Source organism: Trichoplusia ni, chromosome 1 (assembly GCF_003590095.1).
Source record: "Trichoplusia ni isolate ovarian cell line Hi5 chromosome 1, tn1, whole genome shotgun sequence".
Lineage (NCBI taxonomy): Eukaryota > Metazoa > Arthropoda > Insecta > Lepidoptera > Noctuidae > Trichoplusia > Trichoplusia ni.
In genome coordinates, this window is record NC_039478.1 from 2,920,124 (window position 1) to 2,943,190 (window position 23,067).

The following is a 23,067-nucleotide window of genomic DNA, read 5'->3' on the forward strand; positions in this document are numbered from 1 at the left end:
ATATATTAATAAAAATTGAAATATAATTAGTACTTGTTTATCGCTTAAATAACTTTGTATTTCAAGTATCCTTTCTCTCCAATAAGAGATAACAGAATGCTTATTGCATCCTTTCATCAAATCTGGAATTCGATCGTTGACTACTTCATCTAGCGTTACCATAGCAACGGATCCCTCCACTTGTCGCAAAGAGGGTTACTAACGAAATCGATTTGTAAACATTCCTTAAAAATATTCTATTAAGTATATTTTAAGAGTAAAATATTTTTACTTTATCTTGCTGATATTTTATTATTTTCGAGATTCATTAAATCATGAGCTCTTCTGAAGCACAACAGCAAAACTGTAGGGTTGAAAGAAAAACCCTTACCGTGTTTTATCTATAATAGAAGAAATATCTGCTATTGAAAACCCATTCCTTGCCCTTTCTTTTAAATTATTTTGATCCCCCAAATAAATTCCCACGTGATCTGCAAATATGGCAGGTTGGTTGCGTTTACAGTTTCGACAATTAGGAAAGAATACCCAAAAATAGTTTGACAAGTTTTCGCTTCGCAACTAAAGTCACGTGTAAGGACTAGTCAATGTCAGAACCAAGAAGTAGAAGAGGCTTTTTGGTTTTTAACTTTTTGCGAAATTGGTTCCTTTTATTTTTAAATAGCTTCAAATAAGGTATTCATGCAGTTTAAGGGTCATGTTTAAAAGTATTTTATGATGTAAAATGAGTTTTGATTTTCTAAAGAGGTTTAATCTCTGTGGAGAATAAAGTGCTACAGCTCTCTTTTAAAATAAATCATTTCGCCGGCTAGAACTTGTTATGTAAATCTTTTACTATAAATAATATTAATTATAGTAACATGTAGGTGCTTTATAAATAAAGTGAATAAAAATAACATATTCTCATAGTTTACCTATTTCGAGACTCATTACTTAAAAATAAGTAAAACATGTCGTAGTATATCACCTTTCTAGAAAGCTAAATGCTTTAATTAAAAAAGAAGTTTCCAGTAAACATACTCTGAAGTTATCGTTAATAAGAACACTTTTCATCATATCAGTCAATCGCAAATTCTACTTGGGAATTTATAAAATATTGAGAAAGTACTTGCGACACGAAACGAGAATTTTCCTTGTACGTTTTTAGTTATATAAGACGGGCAACACTTAGTCGAGCTTTTAGTAGGAGTCATGTAGCCGGCAGCGTCGCTCGCTTCTCCGTGTACGCGATCATGGCACTCCAAACGACGCTTTTGCAGACATAAGTCTTAATTTAACATTGATAACAATAATTTAATACAAACTTTTAAAATTATAGAATCAATTAAATTTAATTTTCGTCGGTTCGGTTTTCGGAGTTCGTTTCGGCTTTTGAGTTGTGTGTTCGAATTACCCGCGTAAATTTAATTGTTTATGATGGGTTCGTTCAGCCAATCGAAGAGATTGAAGAATTTGCAGAATTTAAAAAGTGGCGCTATTAAGTTGCCGCGCCATTGGTCGAAGATGCTTGGACTGGTTAACGTTAATAAGTCTTCGGACGAGGAGATATTACAAGTAAGTGGGAGATTTTGAGGGATTTAACTCAACAATTCATCATTTACTAAGAAGTTTACATTTGCACCTAAAAATTTCCTTTAATTGAACAAATTTTCACTAAATTGTAAGTCATTGTGTTCTAAAGTGAAACATAAAATTGAATGAATTCTTATCACGGTTTCTTCTTCTTTTATCTTTATATTATGAGAAGATAGTAATAAAATGATGTGAGCTGGAAACAAAAGTAATTGGATTAAGTTGTTGCAGTAAATTTTCTTTTTAAAATCTTTGGTTCTCTTACGCTGCATTTTCGTGTCAGCTATTATCGTCAAAATAAGTAGCCTGGCGTTCGTTTTGATGTTTTCTTATGCCAATATGATATATTTAATTAAAATAGAAAATAAAAATCGTGTTCAAACGTCTCACACAAAACTAAACCTTATTGATAAAAGATTAAAGGCGATTTGATACCTCAAACTCTATCAAATTACACTGAGATCTTAATAATATTTGAATGATTGATTGCAGTCATATTTTAAAGTATATCAGATATATTACAGTCTTATTACAGTAATATGACAAAGCGTTTCTTTTTGATCTTGACAGTTGTCAGAAGGACTGAATACTTAATATGACAGATCATTTCTTTGCATTAGAAGGAAAAGATATTATAAAGAGAACAGCTTGAGATGTATCCATTTCATGAGCCGGTATTTTGGTTGATACGTAGCGTTTATTCTTAAAATTATGTTAATAAGATCCTGAAATCAGAATCCCCCGTTAAAACTTCAGATACTCCGAAACTTTACAATTACAAATCCTCTGCAATTTTTGATTTTTGAATTCAAAAATAGAAAATATCAAAATAACGGTCAAATCAATTCATTTGCCTCTATTAATTATTTAAAGAAAACTTTACGTCTTAAATTTAATTATCTTTTATTTACCTGCACCCAGTTATAAGGAGGTACTTTTTTATTTTTTAAAGAATACGAACAATTTCAATTTTCAATTTGTAAGAAAATATTTTTTACTTTCTCTAAAGCTAATTTACATGTCAAAAGATATTTTAATACAAAAATGGTGGAGTGAAACCCGCTTAAAAGATTTTAAAAGGAACTTGTAATAAAATTCCCACAAAATTGTTAACCGTACATTTTACGAAAGAACTTATATATTATGTGTATTGTAATCTGAAGGGGTCAAGAGGGATTTTTCTATTGAAGTACTTAGGAGCCTCCGAATTGTTTAATTGAAGTTATGTTGTCCCCTTACTAGGTTAATTCCTAGCAAAAGGAATGTTCCAAAATCACTCCTTAAAACTTGGTTCGAGGCCATCGTGAAGGAGCCCTTTGCATTATTTGTCCAGGTCATCACCTCTTGACTTGGTCTCAGGGTCATCATGTTTCTGGAAATTCACAACCTCTTAATGCCAGTTTATATTACCTCAATGTTTAGAAATGTACTTTATAGAATCGTGTTAATGCTTCTTGCTTTAGTTTAACCATGTTTAAGGAGCCTAGTACAACAATGTAGCTGTATAAAAGTAGTCTTCTAAAAACTAAAGTAATGATAACGGTTATTAGTATAAAAAGACATGTTGCTCTGCGCCACGTATCACTATCTCGCTTCCTCAATTGCAACTCTCTTTGTTAAGACTTGGTTATATGCCTCTATTTCCTTTTGTACAGAAACTCGTCCAAAATATAGTAGTAGTTCCTATATAACCTTTGCTCCTCGGTCCTTGTACATTTGGCCATCGAGACTCTACCCATTTTAGACTGAAATTTTGTTTATCGTATAACTCTTTGAACCAAAATGTGGTCAAAACTCCTAACCCAATATAAGGAGTTAAACGCAAACATTATCTAACTCAAATTGATAAACGATCTCAGGAAATTGTTTCTTTAATTTGATTCGCCCAAAGTTATTGTTGACTATAAAACGGCTTTGTAATACAGATTCATTTAGTGTTTTAGTTAAACTGTTAGTAAGACTTGCTTTCTACTTAGACATCAACAACATTATTTAATAAAAATACCTATTATGATTGATTAGTAAACAATATACTGCATTTTGTGTTCTATTTGTAGAACTGTAAGGTTCACTTTAAGACCCGCCAAAATTGCATTAATCTAATAAGTATTTAACATAAATGTATGGTATCAATTTTGTAATAACTTGTATTAAGATTTAATTGATCATTTTCAGTTTTATGGATATTGGATAAGTTACTTAATAAATTACCATAGTTCTTTAAATATAAAAGATTTATTTAACAAGAAATAAGTTTGTTTAATAAAATAATAAGTGTCACTTCTTTTTATTACTTTTAATGAATCTTATTTTTAGATGATTTACGAAATTCGATTTTTAAACGACATTATGGCCTGGTTGTATTTTTTTTTGTGAAGCTGCTGCTATGAGGTTTAGTAGCTATGACTGTCCCATCTTTACAAGTTACAACTAAGCCTTCCCGTCCCTGAGGAAAAATAAGTTTTAAAACCTCTTCCGTTTACGATGGTATCCCATTTTACAGTTGGGATTACTGACCTTATCCGCATGAACTGGGTCTGACCAAGTGTAGTCTAAAACCAGTATTTTTTTTTCCTGTAAATAAGTAAATTAGTGAACTGAAGTGGTCCCATTAAATATTTTTTATGCTTGACTAACAAAGAAAAAAAGCATTTGAAAAATTTGCTGTTAATTACTAAAAAGCAATATCATGCATAGTCATTGTTTCCTAAACAATTGTTAATTTGCCTTAGTTTTCACATTTTTTGAATGACTTTATGGGAAGAGACCTGGTCCTTCCGTCCTTCTTAGCCTTATATTTCACACACTGTTGAAAGCTTTAATTTTTAATGTGAAGTCATGTGCCAATAATTAAGGCTAAATGTTTAATGTCAGCGTTACTTTCACAAATTATTTACCAGATTCTTATTATTAATAATTTGCTATACAATAAGGCACAATAGTTGCTATAGAAGTATATTGAAATCGCAAATAAATACCACTTTTCGAATGCTAGCGGTTCATTCCGATAAGACTGAAGTTTTTTTACCATGCCATATATTGGGCTGTCAGTTTGTTTTTTTTCCTTGTCGTTTTAACTTTATAGTGTCACATTTATAGTAGCGTCAACGCAGCGTGTGGCTAGTACCCCAAGGCTGTCCAAAATTTTTGTTGGAAAAAATAACCTGACTGAAAAAGTTGTGTCCTGTAAAATGTTCAGAAGTTTCTCATCCCTGTCCTTTAAGTATCGAGTTATTTATTTCTCTACTTTTACAGTATTGATCCTTGGTCACTCTCAGACTACCCAGCCCGACCTTGAAGAATTAACTCACTTCTTGAACTATCAGGTTTCATTTGAAGGGCCTTTGGACTTACTCTAATGATATAGATGTATACATTTTGACGTATCTCCTTATGTACTTATGGGCCCATTCTTTTGCTTTCATAACATTTTAGTTCGCTTTACTGGGATTATGGATAAGATGGTGTACATAAGTTTAGTCTAACACCTCTATATAGTTTTACTAGCATTTTATCATTAGAATTATTGACTTCCTTGATTACAAAATTTAAATCTCACATAAACTGCAGGTAACTTTTTTAGTCGTCTTCTATCGGATTATCCCGCCCAGATTTTCTCGACTATTGATAACGCTGTCTCTATAATGAAAGAAACATTTCTTTTAAGTTTACACTTCATGGATCTTTCTAAGTCCTCGTCAAGACAAATTCGATAAGGTTCTATCAGTTTACAGTGGAGTGTTGAGCCTCGTCCAGATCCTGCATTAGGTCAGCTCCATGTTATCATAATATTCCGTATGTCGCAATAAACAAATGCATGTAAATTTTCAGCTTAATCAAAAACCGGAACTAAGGCCGTTTAACTTGGTTTTCATACAGGCAAAGGGACATGTGAAAGTAAAAAAAAGCATTTTATATCTTAGCACGGCCTAAAAAACAATGATCATATATAAGTCACCATGCGAAAATCACGGAGCAAGACACAAACATTTTCGTGATCCACGAATACTTGTTCCGAGTCTGGTTGTCTTTGTGCAAGTGCCTACCATGTTTGAGAAACAAAAACAAAAATTTTGAAAGGCCCTACTTTAGAAATAAAAGCATGGGTCGGTAGTAATATAGCGATTTTAATTAAATTCCTTGAATAGTAATTGTAGTACAGAGTTAATATTCTAACGATACAGTTTTCTCGCGAGAACCGTGACCTCATCGTTTCTGCATAACAAATAAAGTTTTTATGACCATACCAATTAAGTAAGGACTTTTACCACAAAGTTAAAGTGAGATAAGGAACCGACTCGATGAGTATACAAACTTCTTGATGTAAGTAACATACTTTGCACCCAAATAGCTGTAAAGAACTTATTTTATTATAGCCTGTTGCTGGCACTAAATAAAAAAGAGAGTTTGACTAAAGATTGTAAAACTTTTACGCTTTATTACCTTCTTTAAGAACACCCAAAGAGAACCGTCTCTTGTTTATTACAAAGAAAGCGAGGGCCTAAAACAGCCCTTTATAATAACACCTTTTTCCTTTCAGAACAATTGCAAACTTCCAAATTTTCAAAGCCAATACCATCAAAATATGTGAGAGGTTTGCGCACACGCGCCTTCATGAACTGAAGTCGTGAAGTATCGGTAACTCAGCAATAAAAACTCAACCGAGGAATTACAACAACCAAATAAATCTTTTAAAATCTAAATTGAAATAAAAAAGTGATGCAAAACAAATGACAGTCGGGACTTTTCTATCCGTCTTAGAGAGCTGTGTAATTTCGTTTGCTAGTCTTACAGGATCAGACAAGCGTGTAATACGAAGTGCAATGTAAATTCTTAGACATAAGATTGATATTTGTTTGAACGTGATGTTGAAACAAAAGCTTTTCTTTACAACACTATAAATTCAATTGTTTTGCTTTCGAATGACGAATTTGTTGACACTACTGTTTTGTTTATCAGAAATGAAGCACGCAAAGTATTGTTGACACTTAATAATATATTATAAATGATAAGAGTAAATACCTATTTCTATTATATTCTCAGAATATTTCAATACGAAATTACGAACAAACTAGTAATTTATTCTTAATTAACTTACCTCTGAAAGCTTTAGACCTCCAGATACCGCACTTAAATTACTAATACTTAACTTGGGTACTTAAGATACGTGACAAATTTTAAATAAGACCCTAAACTATATCAAATATTATCATATGACATACCAATAACTACTTGTTCCTTTTCCATAAGATGGGAAATGTCTAGACCGACATTAGTGGCCAAAAAGTGCATAAAATAAGTTCCGTCTCAGTGTGCGTCGTACAAAAATATAAAATATAATGGCGTAGATACAAAATTCTTAAAACAAATACTCTGATCAATAATATCTTGTGTTACAAGCATAAATTGTGTGGTAAACAAGTATTCAGTGTGACCTAACTTTTTAATCACCCGTATAACGTTCGCTCGGTTAGTTTCCTGATAAATAGTTGTCTTTTCGGCTTTATTTGACCTAAATATACCAGTCTATGTAATGAGTATTTCATTCTCACGCTTATAATATATTTTTTACACTGATAAAAAAGGAACGCAAAAAAGAGAGAAATAATAACGATGCAGGGATTTTTTTATAATCTAAATACTTATAAGTAATCTCAAAATCTCAGCGTGAATACTAACGTATAGCACTTACATCTTATTGAGATCACAAAAGCTCAAATCGTCTGACCTTATTTTCAGGCAATCCATAAAATGCTATCATTAAAAAAAAGAAAAAAATTCTGGCTGCAGGCATCTAGAACCAAAGCCAAATTACTCGGAAACGGTATCATTTAAATCTCGGCATTTGCTAATCGATTAAAAAAAATATGTTGATAAAGATTTTATTGATAAAGAAAATGTTTGTCACCAATGTTTGTGCCAAACTTAGTTCTAATTTATTAACTTATCTTCAGCTGATTATAATAAGTTGTAAGTAGAGTAGTTACATTTCCATGAAATCAGTAAGCTTATCATAATTTGCGTTTTATAGACAAAGTTGCACGCGTTCAGGATGCATTGTATTATATTATTATAAGTTGCAGGAAACATTGCTTTAATATTCACACCATAGAAATCTAAATAATAAGGTAATATTATTTAGATTTCTATGATTCACACATGAACGAAAACAAAAATCAAAGTCAACGCAATTCGCTGTGATAAATTGATTATTACCACTAAAATACCGTCTTCATAGTTCCATTTAAGTAGTACTAAAATAGTCGTCTAAACGCCACTAACTTACAATACGTACGTGTCTGTGCCACAACAATGTATTAGAACGGCATAAACGTATTTACGGGGGAGACGTTTCTCATTCTTCATGTCGTATCTTAAGTAGTGGCTTACTTAATATTCAGACGACACCCGTATTCGTTACATGAGCCGCAAGACTGACGTCATCGGTATTTTGTTATAAAATGACATTTCTATTCAGCTAACCAATATCAAGAGCATTCTAATTCTCGAACGTTGCAGCTGTGGAAGAGAGATGCTAATACATCTTGTATTGCTCTATCTCACTCAGTCTAACTTTATGAGGTGAGTGTAGGTTAAGAGGAAGTTTAAATCCATTTTGCACATAAGTCATACTACCAGTATTGAGTTCTTGCGGCTAACAATTTGACCTCAAGACTAGCAGATTGTCTCTATTCAAGCTTTTTGCCGGAGTGCAATTTGTACAGTATTATGAAAATTTTACTTGGAAAAAGGTCGAATAATAAATTGAGCTGCAGTTTTACATGCATTTGTAATAGTTGGGGGAACTTGTAATACTTTGCTGGCACTACCACTTTGCCGAGCAGGCATTTTGACTTGTAATGTTACATGAAACGCGACTTACGTATCTCAAAGACGTTCTCACCCATCTTAAGACATAACTGATTGACTACTGATGCTACTCTTCAACTTTTAAGAAATTTGCTAAATATGGTCAAATCTTTCCAAATGTATTTCGGCCCAGCTTTTTCCCTAGGTATGTTGACATCGGTTTATCGTTTTTTCGCATGGAACATCAGACTATCTGATTTGCACAATCCATTTATCTTGGTAACAGACACACAGTCCCATAGTAACCTGTACCAATTAAATGATTATTTCAAGTTTTCAGGTTTATTACGAAACAAATAAGATTAAAAAATAAATACGTTTTATTTCGATAAAATTATAAAAGAAGATACCTATAAAAGTAGGTCACGAGCTAAATCTCCTTTTTGAAATTAATATTCTATTCAATCAACAATATCAGATAATCGGTTTTCTAGCGTTTTACGGGATTTGTTTGTTATCCTTGAACTATGCCTCTGTTGTAATAAACTGGGTTCCGTATCCAAAGGGTAAATACGAAACTATAAAACTTCGGCTGTAAGTCCGTTTGTCACCATAGTGTATCTCACAAATTGTGATGGCTAAAAATTTTCACGGGTGTGTACATGGTTGTCGCTTTAACAAGAAATAAAATATCTAAATCGAGGTTAAGCATCGATCGGTATTAATAAAGGCCTTTTTTTGCTCATTAGTTTTTATTTGCCTAATCCTACTGGCTAGTCGCCAATTCGACTCACACTTGACCAGTAAGTATTTTCTTCTAAATCAAATCACAAATAACCTTAGTCGTCCAAAGTTTAATGCATAATCGGATTAGGTATTATAGAGTAATACGGTTCTAGAATTTTAAATATGATTATATAATTTGATGGCTTATTTTAACGTTCATAACGTTCAAGATAGGTTTAACTTTTTACGTTCAGTTTTTGTATTAAATCACCCGATATTCAGGGTAAAATTTTACCAACCTAAAGAATTGATATTTAAAAATAGTGCTATATGAATTTGATTTTATAATAACGTAAAATATAAAAAATATTATGAAGGTGCCCTTGACTACCTAACAGTCCTTAGAAATCCTTATTAAAACTCTAAATAACTTGTAAGCGCCTGAAGCAGTTGTGTTAGTTATTTTTGTAATTACAGGCCCGATCTCTTCGTTTGTAGAATTAAGCCTTTCGGCTTGCTGTATTGTAAACGAAACTTAATTATTGTACGCTCTAAAATCAGTTTTATTATAAGTATAGTAAGGACTTATATTTTGCTGCGTATTTCTTCACTTTGATGATAAATTGTATCGTTTAGAAACGAGGCAGTATTTGGAATCGAGAATATTATTGCTTTATTGGAAATCTTCATTAAATTATCCGAAGTCCAAGTGCTCCTAATGTAGTGATATCTCACACGGCGAAAATCCCAATTAATCAATAACTTTAAAAGAGGTTCTAATCTAAAGTTGCTGAGATTCTTAAAAATGAGTTAACAGAAGAGTGTTCTTTTTTTACTAACTTTTATTTTTCCCACAAATTGAACGGTATCAAAACTCATTTTATCGTCGTGTGATCGGCAGGGTGATATTGTCAGGGCCTATTCGAGTGAGACATGACGGTCACGTCATACGTTACTACTCCTGCAAACGACTCTACTTTGAGGATATGACGAAACCATAGAAAAGGAAAACCCCAGAAGGGGGAAATGAGGAAAACATTTTTCAAGTTAAGAAAACAAACCACTTACTAAAGTTTATTTTTTGTTGAAAGACCTGATTCCTTAATTATTAGAAAATCATTACATTATTAGAAGGATGAAATTGACAAAATTCATAATAGCTTGTTTATAAGACTTTTTTTTTTAAGCCAGCCCAGTTTGTTAATAAACTGCATTTTCCATTTATTTAAGTTCATCTTCAAACATGAAAGTGAAATATCACTTGTTCCAATAAAAATGTAATTTATCTATGGAAATTAAATAAGCCTATTTTAATTTGTAGCATTTTTTGGACTAGGATGATATCACTTTTAGTACTCATGTCATGTTTACCATATCTGCGACATAACTGCGACTATTTTTTCTTCTTTCTTTCATTCTTCATTCATTTTCATTCAAGATTGAGACAGTGAGAGAGAGGTCTTCGTCAAATTAATCAATAGAAATCTTAAGTTGTCTTCGTCAAATTAAAAATTAAATGAACTCTCTTGAACTAATTATATTTAAGCTGTATATCTATTTTTGTCACTATCTAGAATAGATGTTTCTACAAATATTATGGCAGTTATTAAAGTTGTTTATCAAGTTACGTAAACAATTTTGATGTTGGCATTATTTTGTCTAAGTCTCTTTTGTTTATTTATTTTCATAAACATTCTAAGAGGTATCTATTCCCTAGAATAAAACTCTTCAAATCGTTATTTTGCTTTTAATACAAATAAGAGAAATAATTTATAAATATGTCTTTGATCAGCATCAGCCCTTTTTGCCCTGCATCGACTAACCAAGGTTTTATTCAAGGAGAGCTGTTTTCTTCATTATACTCTTGAATCGGCCGCTTAAGCGCCTAATGGCCAATCATGAGATCAATATACAAATGCTCCTTTTTCCTGTTGCATTACTCAACGTTTATTTCTATTGAACAGACTTTGACTGGTTTGTACCTACCTCACATTTTCTTTGTGTCACCTATTCGCCCTGGCGACTTTGGTTTACACAAGTTATTTATAGATTTTTTTAATACATTCTATGGTTAACTATTGTGGAGACAAATAAATGAATTCTACACCTTTTTCTATGGTAGCATAATATGATATATGTTAACTTTTGTGGAGAAAAATAAATAAATTATCACTTACAACTTTTTTTCTGATATACCTACACTTACCATTATTGTTTGATCATAATATGTTCAAAGGATCATCTAATTTGATATAAACACTAAATATACGAGAATAAAAGACTTTCTTCGAAAAAACTTCATAACATTTTCCCATTTTCCAAAATAAACCGGCATCGCAGTCGGGATTCTTCTTTATCCTCCTCGGAGGAGGGAATTATGTAGTGTCAGACTCCTTCTGACTAATCCTGAATCGCCATACAACGTCTTTATCGTTCATGATGCGTGGGAATGCATTGCAATTCATATATTTTTCACATATTTTTTTGACGAAATTAATCCTTATTCAGTACAGATTTTTATATCTCAATATTTCAAAACTTGTTTTATAGTAAAACGACTTCAACAACTCGGGTATATAAGGGTAAAAATTAATGTTAAAGCATAGAACCCTTCGTCAAACGACTAGACTGACCGGAGTTTTTAAGCTTGTACCCAGTAATAAATACTGGTGTTAATTAACTTAATTTATTGGTAATATCGTACCCTTTAATTTCGTTTGTACGTTACAGTGTGTGTAACATGAACAGACAAGGCTGATGCGGGTCCCTCCTATTTTATTCGGAAACACGAATCTAATTAGAATTTCGAAATTTGTTTTTACTTAAAATTGATGTAATGAGAATCTAAATGGCATAAAGGTTACATGGATAGTCATTAAAATTGAAATAAATGTGCTTATAAATTTAATTGCAGATTAATGGAGAAGTCATTTGCGCTTAACTAATGATTTGAATTTTAGTTAAATTTTTAACATATTAAGAGAAAACACACGAAAATTTAAGAAGAGTTACAATAACTTATTTCCCATTCTGCTGCAAAGATCTGCTTAAATATGCACCAAAAACACATCAAACATTGACAGTCAATATCAGTCAAAGCGTTTATGAGCATAAATGCGAAACACCAAATACTCATAAAGGCATTTTTATCGCTATTCTAAAGTAAATAGCAAGGACGGACTTCATTTATATTTAAAACAAAATAAAATACCTACATATTATATATTATTTTAAAAGTATTTTTTTTAATCTATTGGATTTAGCTTAACCTAGGTATTAACTTTTGTAGCTAACTTAAGTATCTACTAGTACTGTAGTTCCGAAGAGGTTTTAATTGAATGTACTCTGTAGGCTCCAGACTAGACAAGATTTAACCGCAGCCTAAAGCAGCGTGGAGTAACTCAATTACAAAACCAGCTCTTTAATCTATTACGTGACAAACTATCTTAATACTAACCTACATCTGGATATATGGAAATTATGTCTCTAATTACCGTTTAATAAAACTTTTGTAATTCCAGCTAATAGGACGGAAAGACGGATAAAGTTGATTAAACTGCATTATTTTGTTTAATAACAGTCATTGTTCGAGAATTATTGTAATAAACCTTGCAATTTAAAATAGCAAGTTGCAAAAATATTTCCTTTTTTAAACATGTATATAGGCTACTAGCAACAACTCCTGTCTCCGCCTGCATAGATAATCAAATAACATCTATCTTTGAGCTCAATTTCACCAATGTTCGTTAAGTTGTTTTTGCGCAAGAGAGAGAGCAAAGAATCTGCTTGCGTCCTCACAAACTTTTGAGTTTATTACATTACTCTTAAATATTCAACACGTAAACCAGATAGTCGGTACATGAGTTCAAACTGTTCGTTTATTCTGGACAAAATTTCCTGCGAAGCTATGCTCAATAGTTAACAAAATATCTGATTAAGTTATCGTATTCGATCCATTGGTTACTAGCAGAATATGTATGGAGACATTTAATTCTGCTTGCTGGCTTTAGATAGACGGGAAAATGTCAGAGCTTGCAGTATTTCTCGAGTTACATTTTAGAATGGATTTTTAAACTTAGGACCTACTAAATTCCAACTAATAAAGCGTTTTGTTGCTCTTCGGTCACTTATTCATGAATGAAACGACAACGAATCGCAAAGCTCAGGGTTTCCTTAAATTAGACTAAAATAATCAAATCGGTTGGGTAACAAATGAGTACGCTCAACCACAATCTTTAGGTGTTGCCTCATAAATAGAGTTTCATTTTTCCCACGTTTTTATACATTCATTTCCTTGTTTGTTTTTATTTGTTTGTCGTTCCGATGGATGCTTGCAACTAAATTTTGAGGCACTTCCCGATAAGCTACCAGGCTGAAATTTTCAGGGTAGCTTGAAATCTGATGACAGTGCAATTTATAGCTGGACCGATTTTGATATAAAAAATAATGGAGTGGCAATTAAAAACGTGGGTTTTTAGATTTTTTTAATCTATTATTTACATTTGCCTTACGCCACCCTAAAAAGAATAATACCTACATGGTGTATTTTATCTAGAATTTAATATTAAAACGAAATGTTTTCATGAAATTAGTCCGCATTTGAATATGTCGCGAAGTACTGTTGCGCATAGTAATAAGTTGACGGAAAGTGCAGTTTTATTTCAGTCACCCCGTTTCTATGATTAGAAGTATATGACATACCATATGGTACTCACTTATGTTGCATTTTAGTACATACATTAAAACGATTCCATTGGGAATATTGACTGTAGGTACGTTCAACTTTAGAATTCAGTTTCTAATAGTAAGTAAGTTTCTCATTCTTTGATTTTGTATGCGGATACTATTATGAATTTTCGGATTCAAACCCAGAATGTATTTAGCCGCCGACTGTTCGGAATTTAACCAGTATTTTTTTGTTTTTATGTACGAAGTTGTAAAGTCTTTATGCATGACACTTATATTATGTCTGTCACCCCCCGATTTGCGGCTGTCTACAACCAAAAATATTAATTAATATCTTTCCATACTTTATATATTCAACAACTTTCACGGTGGGCCTTTTTTGCAGTCATCCTTTCACAGAACGTTTGCTTTGAAAAAAGTCTTATGTTTATTTTAGTGGTCTCACGACAGCCTGCAACTACTGCAATAATTTAAGTATAAACCCTGATGAAATAACCCAAATATGTTTTGGCAACGCCAACATTTTGGCAACGTAACATGCTTTTTAAATGTTAAATATTTTGCGGTATAAAAATTACATCATATTTTATATCTGCAAATTCACAATATACACCTAAATACTAACAGTACTTATTGATGAGATATAAAACTGATATTTTATTGACATCACAAAAGCTTTGACAATGACCTAGAATAATGTACACTTGATGACTTAGTTAAAAGGGGCAAAGCAAGCAATAATGAGGAGTACAACTTAAGTACGTCCTAACATTATAATTATTGTTAGTATCTTAAACGAAGGACCTTCGATAAAATAAACATCTTAAACAGTTTATATTTATTCAAGGAGATGATATTCTTTAGCTAAGAAGTTAAAATTTATTGATGTAACTTTTAATAGTATATTTTGCCTGTCTGCTAGGTACTCTGTCGCAACTTCAGCAATTACCCGATTTTATTAAAATTTAGTAAGGGGCTAGTAAAATTTAAAAACTTCAAGTAAAAATACTTTTTGCTGCGACCTACGCAACCTAAAGCGCTTGTCATTGATTGAGACAAAATATTCGTCTGGGAATTCCAACAAAAATACGTCGAATACAAATTAATTAATTTAGAATTCTTTTAAAAATATTGGCATTTTTCATCAGCTGTTTTGACGTCATTCGTCAGACATAAACAACAGAAATTATAACCCTTTTGACATGCACAAGAACAGTCGCGAACAAAAACGAAAATTGTACGTAAGAGTACATTCACACACAATTTGCTTGATTGTTTTATTTCAATTCACATTCAATAGGTGTTCACTTCGCTCAGCCAATTACGTGATGTCTGATCTATGTCTAGATATTGTCACTTAAATGTCATAGTGTAATTATTTTTTACTTGATAAAGTAGACTATCTTTAAAAAATTGGACGCTCAAATTGACGTAACAAATCGAGCACGAGTAGCTAGCCATATATTATGTTATGAGAGAAATGTTGTTGCTTACAAGAAATCTACGAAATTATATTATTATAAATGGTGTTGGATTTCTTGTACGCGAACTAACATCAATATTAAAGACTGCTATCATTAATCAACATTCATTGAGAAGTAAGAATGGATATATTATAGCAAGTTATTAAGAAAAAATATCTCTACTTGTGAGAGAGTTGTAACTATCTCTACTTGCCCATTCCCTGATACAAATATTTCGGGTTCAAGTCTGTTACAGAGCATGAATTAGAACTTGTTAGAGTTCATATTAAGCTTTCAATAAGAAAGATTATTACAATTGTCAAATACTTTGTAGAATGATATCCTACATACTATCAAACAAACAACCGCATAATGTTACTTTACACTTTCGTCACGCGTTCGTTAAGAAAACTACCAAAGTTCAACACTGCGGTATAATTGGCGTATTTACTTCCACGTGTGCATAAAATTTAATCTTTTTAAGAAGTATTTTTCAGATTGAGACGAGATGTTGACTTTCATGAAAACTTTAAAAACATTCACGATAAATTGTTTTTTTTTTGTTTTTTTTTCATTGTAAACAGTTTCTTTCTAATTAACTTTCTGTTATTAATTATAATATATTTATAAATTCCACAATAAACACAATATTAATAAATTGAAATACGATCCGTCTGTTATGACCGCTCTAATCTATGAAAGTAAAGAATTAAAGTATAGAAAATTCTAAGGCTACCGTAATCATAATTTCTTGTTGACCTTCTCCATACAAACTTTAAACTATCTGTTGCATTTTTATAATGAAATCACGGAAACGGAATTAACGCGGTCATCCATGCATGCGATGAACGAGCTCTCCGAACGGATTTAATTCCGATCGCAGTCGCGTTCAAGGGTTCACTCTAGGCCGAACTGTGCGACAGCTGCAACAATCTTACTGTGTCAGTTGGTGATTACTGCGAGGTGATTAAAACATAGAGCTTATAAAAGGTATTTATGAATTTTCGCGTAAATTCCCAATCAGTAGATCGTCGAATATTATTTTTTAGATGTAGTTATTGTTATTAAATGATGCATCGGTTTTACTCACGCGTGTTTATCCTGAAACTTTACAAGAGTTGTTAGATGTGTGATTATTATTATATTGTTTATTTTATTGAAAAACCTTCGCAAGAAATGGCGTGGTGTATGCAATAGTTTAGTGCAGTGTTTTTGTATGGTAGTGATTCCTATAGTATCTCTATACATTCGTTATGTAGATTTTCTTTTATGCGGCCTTTCACGTATCCACATGTAATTTTCTTAAAAGGTTGAACTTTCTAGTATTAATATGATTTAAGGTTGTGTTTTAGGTAGCGGTTACCGTATAATGGATTAAAATGTGATTGGAGAAATTATTTTGAGTCTTAATGCCGAATATATAAGCGCCAAATTTAAAGACCATATATCTATCTGTTTTGAAACTTCAAATTGTGCGTTGAGGTAGGTTCATTAATAGATGCAGATAAACATTTTTTTTTATTGTTTATTTTATCAGTAGAAGGGTTTTGGTGTCTTTATCAATTCTGAATCAGTAATTAATAATACAAACATTCTGTTACTGTCGCTTCATATTTGTATACTTATTTAAGATAATCAGTTATAAGTTTACACCTGTTATACAAAAAAATAAGTATAGTTATGGAAGAAGATGACATGTTGCGCCGACCCCAAATAAAATAATTGGGATAGGGGCAGGGGAATGATGATAATGATGATACAAAAAAATTTAAGATATCAACGTAATCGTCAATTTCACGAACGAATTCAAAAGTTTATTCTTAAGAATAATATTTTAATTCATCTAAAAAGATTTTAAAGAATATTTATTTGTGCCTCGATCACAGGAATGAGAGCAATACGTATACTATGAACTCATTAATTAAAAGTGGCCATTGTAAAAGCAAGACGGCGTATTAATATGTAAGTAGCGCCGTCTTGCTCCTAAAACGGTAACAGTTCTATTATAAAAGTTTATAATATCGAGTTGTCTTAGTACTGAAGATTAGCGCTGGCAAATGAACGAGACTTTATCAAAAAAAAATATTACTTTAAACTGATATGATTTGATGTATATGAAGTTTAAAGGGACGTAAAGAATCTACTAGTCGTCTATTTTTCCATTCCAAGAAAGATAAATTATAATGCCTCTTATAATGCTTCACAGAAGTCCGAATTTACAATAGATCATGACTAAACGAAAAATAAAGATTATGTCAGAAGCTGATTTCAAGATGGTTTTTCTCGTCCAAGTAACAGCTCAACTAAATGCCTTTCAACGACTAGAATCGAACACAAAGGGTATCCCTATAAAAGATTTATTTTCATGAAATAATTTGGATCCTAAAGATTTTTTGGACGACTATTTACATAGTTTAGGAACATCTGCTCGTTATCCCATACAATTGTATGAGAGTAACTGGGAGACATCGACAACAAGCAATTTTATAAATTCAAGGTCACCTTGTCTTGGCAATAACAATGACTAGCTGTTGCCCGCGACTTCGTCCCCGTGGGAAGATATAAGTTATGATTTATACCTGCCCTGATTTTTTCACATTTTCCATTGTATCTTCGCTTCTATTAGTCGCAGCGTGATGGTTTATAGCCTAAAGCCTTCCTCGATGAATGTCCATTCAACACAAAAATAATTTTTCAATTTGGACCAGTAGTTCCTGAGATTAGCGCGTTCAAACAAACAAACTCTTTAGCTTTATATATTAGTAGTATAGATTACGTCGATTTTGAATTATGAAACAAATATTTACATAATTTGTTCTTATCCTTATTCATATGGAGGACTTTCATTTTCCATCACATTTCTTTTGTGTACGTATTTTGAATCGACTTTTTTACCAAAAATATTCTTTCTCTGTCGCTTAGAATTTTTTGAAGGACGCAAAAATGGAACCTTTGTGATGAAAATTCGATCCATCATTCATATGAGTTATTTTTTAGGGCACGTGATTGATCAAACGGCTTACGTAAAACTGTCTGGTCAGTTTTGATGTCGAAATACGAAGGTTTATGGAGAAAAAATGATGAAGCAGTATTACATATTCTATGATAGTCGCTTCCTATAATGACTGCTCTCTAAAATACTTTAAAATTGAATGAATGTAGTTAATAAAGTTATGTTAATATAGTTTAACCTACATGATTTTTGTTTCTTTATTACATATTTTTTCTGAAGAACCCAACGTTTTTTTTTTACCTATGTGCCTGGTACACGTTAATTAGAATTTAAAGGACTCAATAAGCTCCAAGAGTAAGAGAACGGTTGATATTGAAAAATATGACTGCAAAGGACTACATACTTATAGCTAGCCCTTTCAATAGAAAAAGCTGAAATCATAGTACAAGCGCTAAACTTAATTTTATTACAGGCAGCAGAAAGCGGCAATGTAGAAGATTTTATGCGGCTATACCTCAGTGAGCCATCGAGGCTGACTGTCAGGGACGGAAGGGGTCGTACTGCCGCTCATCAGGCCGCTACCAGGAACAACACCAATATACTGCACTTTATCAACAACTATGGAGGAGGTAGGAGCATTCTTTTTTTTCAGCCACTCTTTGAATCTGGAAAAAAACAGCTCTATTTTTTTAATCGTAACATTTGCAGAAATGATGAAATGGCGAGGAGCTCGTGGCTAAGCTATAACCGCATAAGTGTTTCTATCACAGGTTAGGCTATGCTTGACGCGGTTGGTCCGTAGATGGGTGACCATCTTTGTCATAGCGAGTTCCTCCGTGTTTCGGAAGGCACGTTAAATTGTGGGTCCTGGCTGTTATTCCTACATCTTCGACAGTCGTTACAGGTAGTCAGAAGCTTGAAAAAGTCTGACAGCCTGTCTAACCAAGGGGTGTCGTGTTGCCCAGGTAATTGGGTTGATGAGGTCAGATAGGCAGTTGCTCCTTGTAAAACACTGGTACTCAGCTGAAACCGGTTGGACTGGTAGCCAACCCCAACATAGTTGGGAAAAGGCTAGGCCGATGATGATTTGCAGATATGATAAATGGATTTCTATTGTTGAGATCTTTTCGACTTACAATGATTTTGAAGCTAAGAGACAGTTATAGAAAATTAATTTATTAGTAAATGCAATTAGTAACAGTTAGTGGTATGCAAGTTTTAATTAATTACTTTCATACTTAGTAACTTTCTAGATCTAGGTTTGGTTCCAGAAGCTGGACCAGGTAGGATCACGCTATTTTAAGACGATAAGCAAATATTTAATTATGCTGTATTTAAGCCGGAGGAGAGATTATTGACAAAGTTTATTCATAAATAGATGTGATCCTATTCTAAAAGCATATTAATGAAAACATTGTAATGTTATGAAAAGCTTATGATTAGGACCTTATGTGAAAGACGTACATAAATGTAAATGACGCGATCCTTACTTGTAATAGTACTTTAAAGCATAGGGTCTCCGTTTATTCGTTCGTCTGTTGAAAAATGAACCCAAATATGGGAATTAGCCTAATATGGATAAAACATAACTATATAGGTGCTTTCAACTTCAAAGTTACCATTCCAAACTTCAAATATTACAGTAAATTGCTTTTATTTCCGCTACAGGCCAAATACGGTCAAGTGGTTGATCCCGAACGCTCGAGTAAACCCATAACGAATATAAGTTACGTCCAAAAATGTTTTGAACCACACTCATGTAAAATATCTTCCAAAATGATCTATTTTTGATACAGATTTGAACGCTAAAGACAATTTTGGCAACACTCCCCTTCACGTGGCCGTCGAAAGTGAGGCGTTGGATGCATTGGAGTTTTTGCTGCAACAGTGAGTACCAACGGAACGCTTAACATAGTTGTCCTTTGTACAACTAATTTTAAACTTATCCGTTATAGGAAATTACTTAGAAGTTCGATCAAGGTAGTCAGCTTGCTGAGTTTCTTTAATTTTAAATATGAAAGGTCTCAGATGACCTCAGTCAAGGGAGGTATGGGAGGCAACTACCCTGTAGTTGGACATTATAAACTGTAATAAAAACACTTTCCCGCGATGCTATGGCCACAGTACCGGTTCTTTGTTGTCGGCTATTTATGAAACTGCCACTACTGTCTGGAAAAACAAAAGAAAATAGGCCGATGCAAGTGGGGACGGGCTTAGAGAGCTACACTGCATCCTCCGGAGAGCCGGCCGTCTCTTCCTAACCGGATTCCGGCACGAGTGAAAGCATTCGTAGAGTCAGTGAGAAAAATGGGATATTTCCCGTTCTTCTGAATTCGCACATAAAATGCTATGATTTTATCTAAGTATTTAGACCTTTTAACTCATGACCTTGCTTTATTATTGAAGTGGAAAGCGTTTAACTTATATATTTTTTTCCAGTCGCGTCGATACCAGCATTTTGAACGACAAATCTCAAGGGGCTCTTCATCTCGCGACCGAACTGAACAGGGTAAGACCTTCATCTAGTTTTCATAACAAGTTTTTATAGAAATTTTGATCACTCAGTTTACTAGCAGATGTTTTCTGATTTCAGTATTTGTTGTATTAAGTATGATTTTATTTTATGAATGTAGCATAACCTACTTTTTTATGGCTTTTGAAAGGGTTCGTTTCCATTAAAAGAAAATAAATGAATAATATGTTATGTTGAGATAATATTTGATACAATGAATAAATGAAAGTAGTATCCAAAAGAAAATTTTCGACGACGTTTCAAGAGACCATCAAAATAATCGACATATTTGATTGTACGGCTTTATATAGAAACATCCCCACGCAACAATGTTTAGAGAACGCAAAAATTCAGTGGCCGGTTAATAATGTCGCTATAACAAGCTTTTTCATTAAGATTTTTGATCAAAGGTTTTACCGATTCCTAAGGATTTTTCACTTGTTAATATCTCAGATATCTACGCCCACGTTTTAACGGCCAAGTTAATTAAATTCTGGTAATGTAATTTTATCTTTATTGCTAATCAGTTATGCGTGTTAGCACGAAAATTAATGTATGAGATACAGACATGGCGTAAGCTTCACATTAGTAATTAAAAACAGGTATTGTTAGTTCTTATTACATTTGATCATTATCACGGATGCTAGAACATGAAAATACATCTAATCTGTTGGAAATTTTCATTGTGTCACTGATTTTTACTTTTCAACCATGCTTTGTTTTACATCCAGTCTCAGTTCGAAGTTATCGATCGGAAATTAATATACATAGCAATTATGGATTTAAAATTCGCTAACGAAGCACGTCAATACCTTCATCATCTTTGGCGTTTACCTATCAACTATAGTCTGATCAAGAGCCTTCGAAATAAGACAGAGTAAACGATCACGCGTTACTATTATAATCTGTATCGGATTGAGATCGTAATTAATGTCATGTTTTGGAACACGTGTGCCGCAAACGGTCTTCAAGTAATTTGATTGGTATTACACTCTTAATTGGTACAATGTTAGAACGCGTGAGTCCCGAAAATGGTTCAAAGGGGACCTGGCCTTGAGTCTTATAAACAAACATGTTAATCTAGAGATTATCATACTTTTTCGTCTAGACTACATTTTCCGACCTAGTTAGATTAAGATAAAATGAAATGATTAAGCTATAATTAACAAAACGAGTAGAAACTATTTACTTTAGAATTTTTTCATTTCAATATTCAAAGTTTATTAATCAGGCGTCTTGACTTATGATGATGTATAATTTATTCTCTTTTGTTGGAATTCTAGTTAGTGTCTCTCAAACCTTTTTTGAACTACTAATTGCCCTTGCTTTACCTTTTTTGATGGTACCAACACTAGTGCTCGGGACTGCATTCTACGTTCTTTAAAACGAATTACATGGTGATTACTTCATGCAGGTCTCCGTACTCCAAGTCTTCACCAGATACAAGGACCAATTCAACTTCGATTTAGGAGGAGAGCACGGTCGCACTGCGCTCCACTTCGCCGCCATACATGACCATGACATCTGCGCGAAAATTTTGGTAAACAAATATTCATATCTAATTTATGTGTTATCAGTATTTCAATGTTCTAATAAGTTCATAGTTTTTTTCTTTTATCTCAAAAATTTGGATATCAGAAGCCTTAGTTATTACTGCAAAACATTTCTCTCGAAATATATTTTTAAGATTTTTCCATTCAACTTAAAGGACTAAATTATCGTTATGATAACACTTAGCTTTCTACCAAGCGATTTTTGTCCGTGAATCAGAAAATCTTAACGTAATTGCCTAAATTTAAACAGATCACAGACTTAGGCGCTGGCTGCAAGATAGCTTGCAACAACGGTTACTACCCGATTCATGAAGCGGCAAAAAACGCTTCGTCAAGAACTATGGAAGTCTTCCTGCAGTGGGGGGAATCGAAGGGCTGTACCAGGGAGTCAATGATATCTCTGTATGACAACGAGGGGAACGTGCCTCTGCATTCAGCCGTCCATGGTGGTGATATCAAGGCAGTGGAGCTCTGCCTCAAGTCTGGTGCGAAGATTTCCACGCAGCAACATGATTTATCGACGCCAGTCCATCTGGCCTGCGCACAGGTACTTGTCATTTACTTTTTGAGGCATTCCTACTTAAAAAAAATTGAAAATTTAGATAAATAACTTGAACTAGCGACCGACGTGAGCCATACTAGTAATATATTCAAATTTATTTTACAAATTTTTTTAAACGACGATTTTATTAAGTCTACTGGATCGATCATCTAGAAGTTATTGTCCAATGTATAAGTAAATTGGACAGTGATCGAGTGCTACGTTAGTTTGTATCACGTTTTCTTACGGTAAAA

At 32.9% G+C, this 23,067-nt stretch overlaps 1 protein-coding gene across 7 annotated transcripts in view; it reads left to right on the forward strand.

The window, feature by feature from the left end:
• The window catches only part of LOC113508425 (transient receptor potential cation channel subfamily A member 1), a 59,393-nt gene that overhangs the window by 16,015 nt on the left and 20,311 nt on the right, over positions 1-23,067 (forward strand). For all 7 annotated transcript variants that reach the window (XM_026891520.1, XM_026891503.1, XM_026891512.1 and 4 more), the window contains exons 3-7: positions 18,680-18,836; positions 20,004-20,094; positions 20,647-20,716; positions 22,134-22,259; positions 22,523-22,819. In XM_026891520.1, the coding sequence (XP_026747321.1) occupies positions 18,680-18,836; positions 20,004-20,094; positions 20,647-20,716; positions 22,134-22,259; positions 22,523-22,819 (741 nt within the window). The remainder of the gene's footprint in view (positions 1-18,679; positions 18,837-20,003; positions 20,095-20,646; positions 20,717-22,133; positions 22,260-22,522; positions 22,820-23,067) is intronic.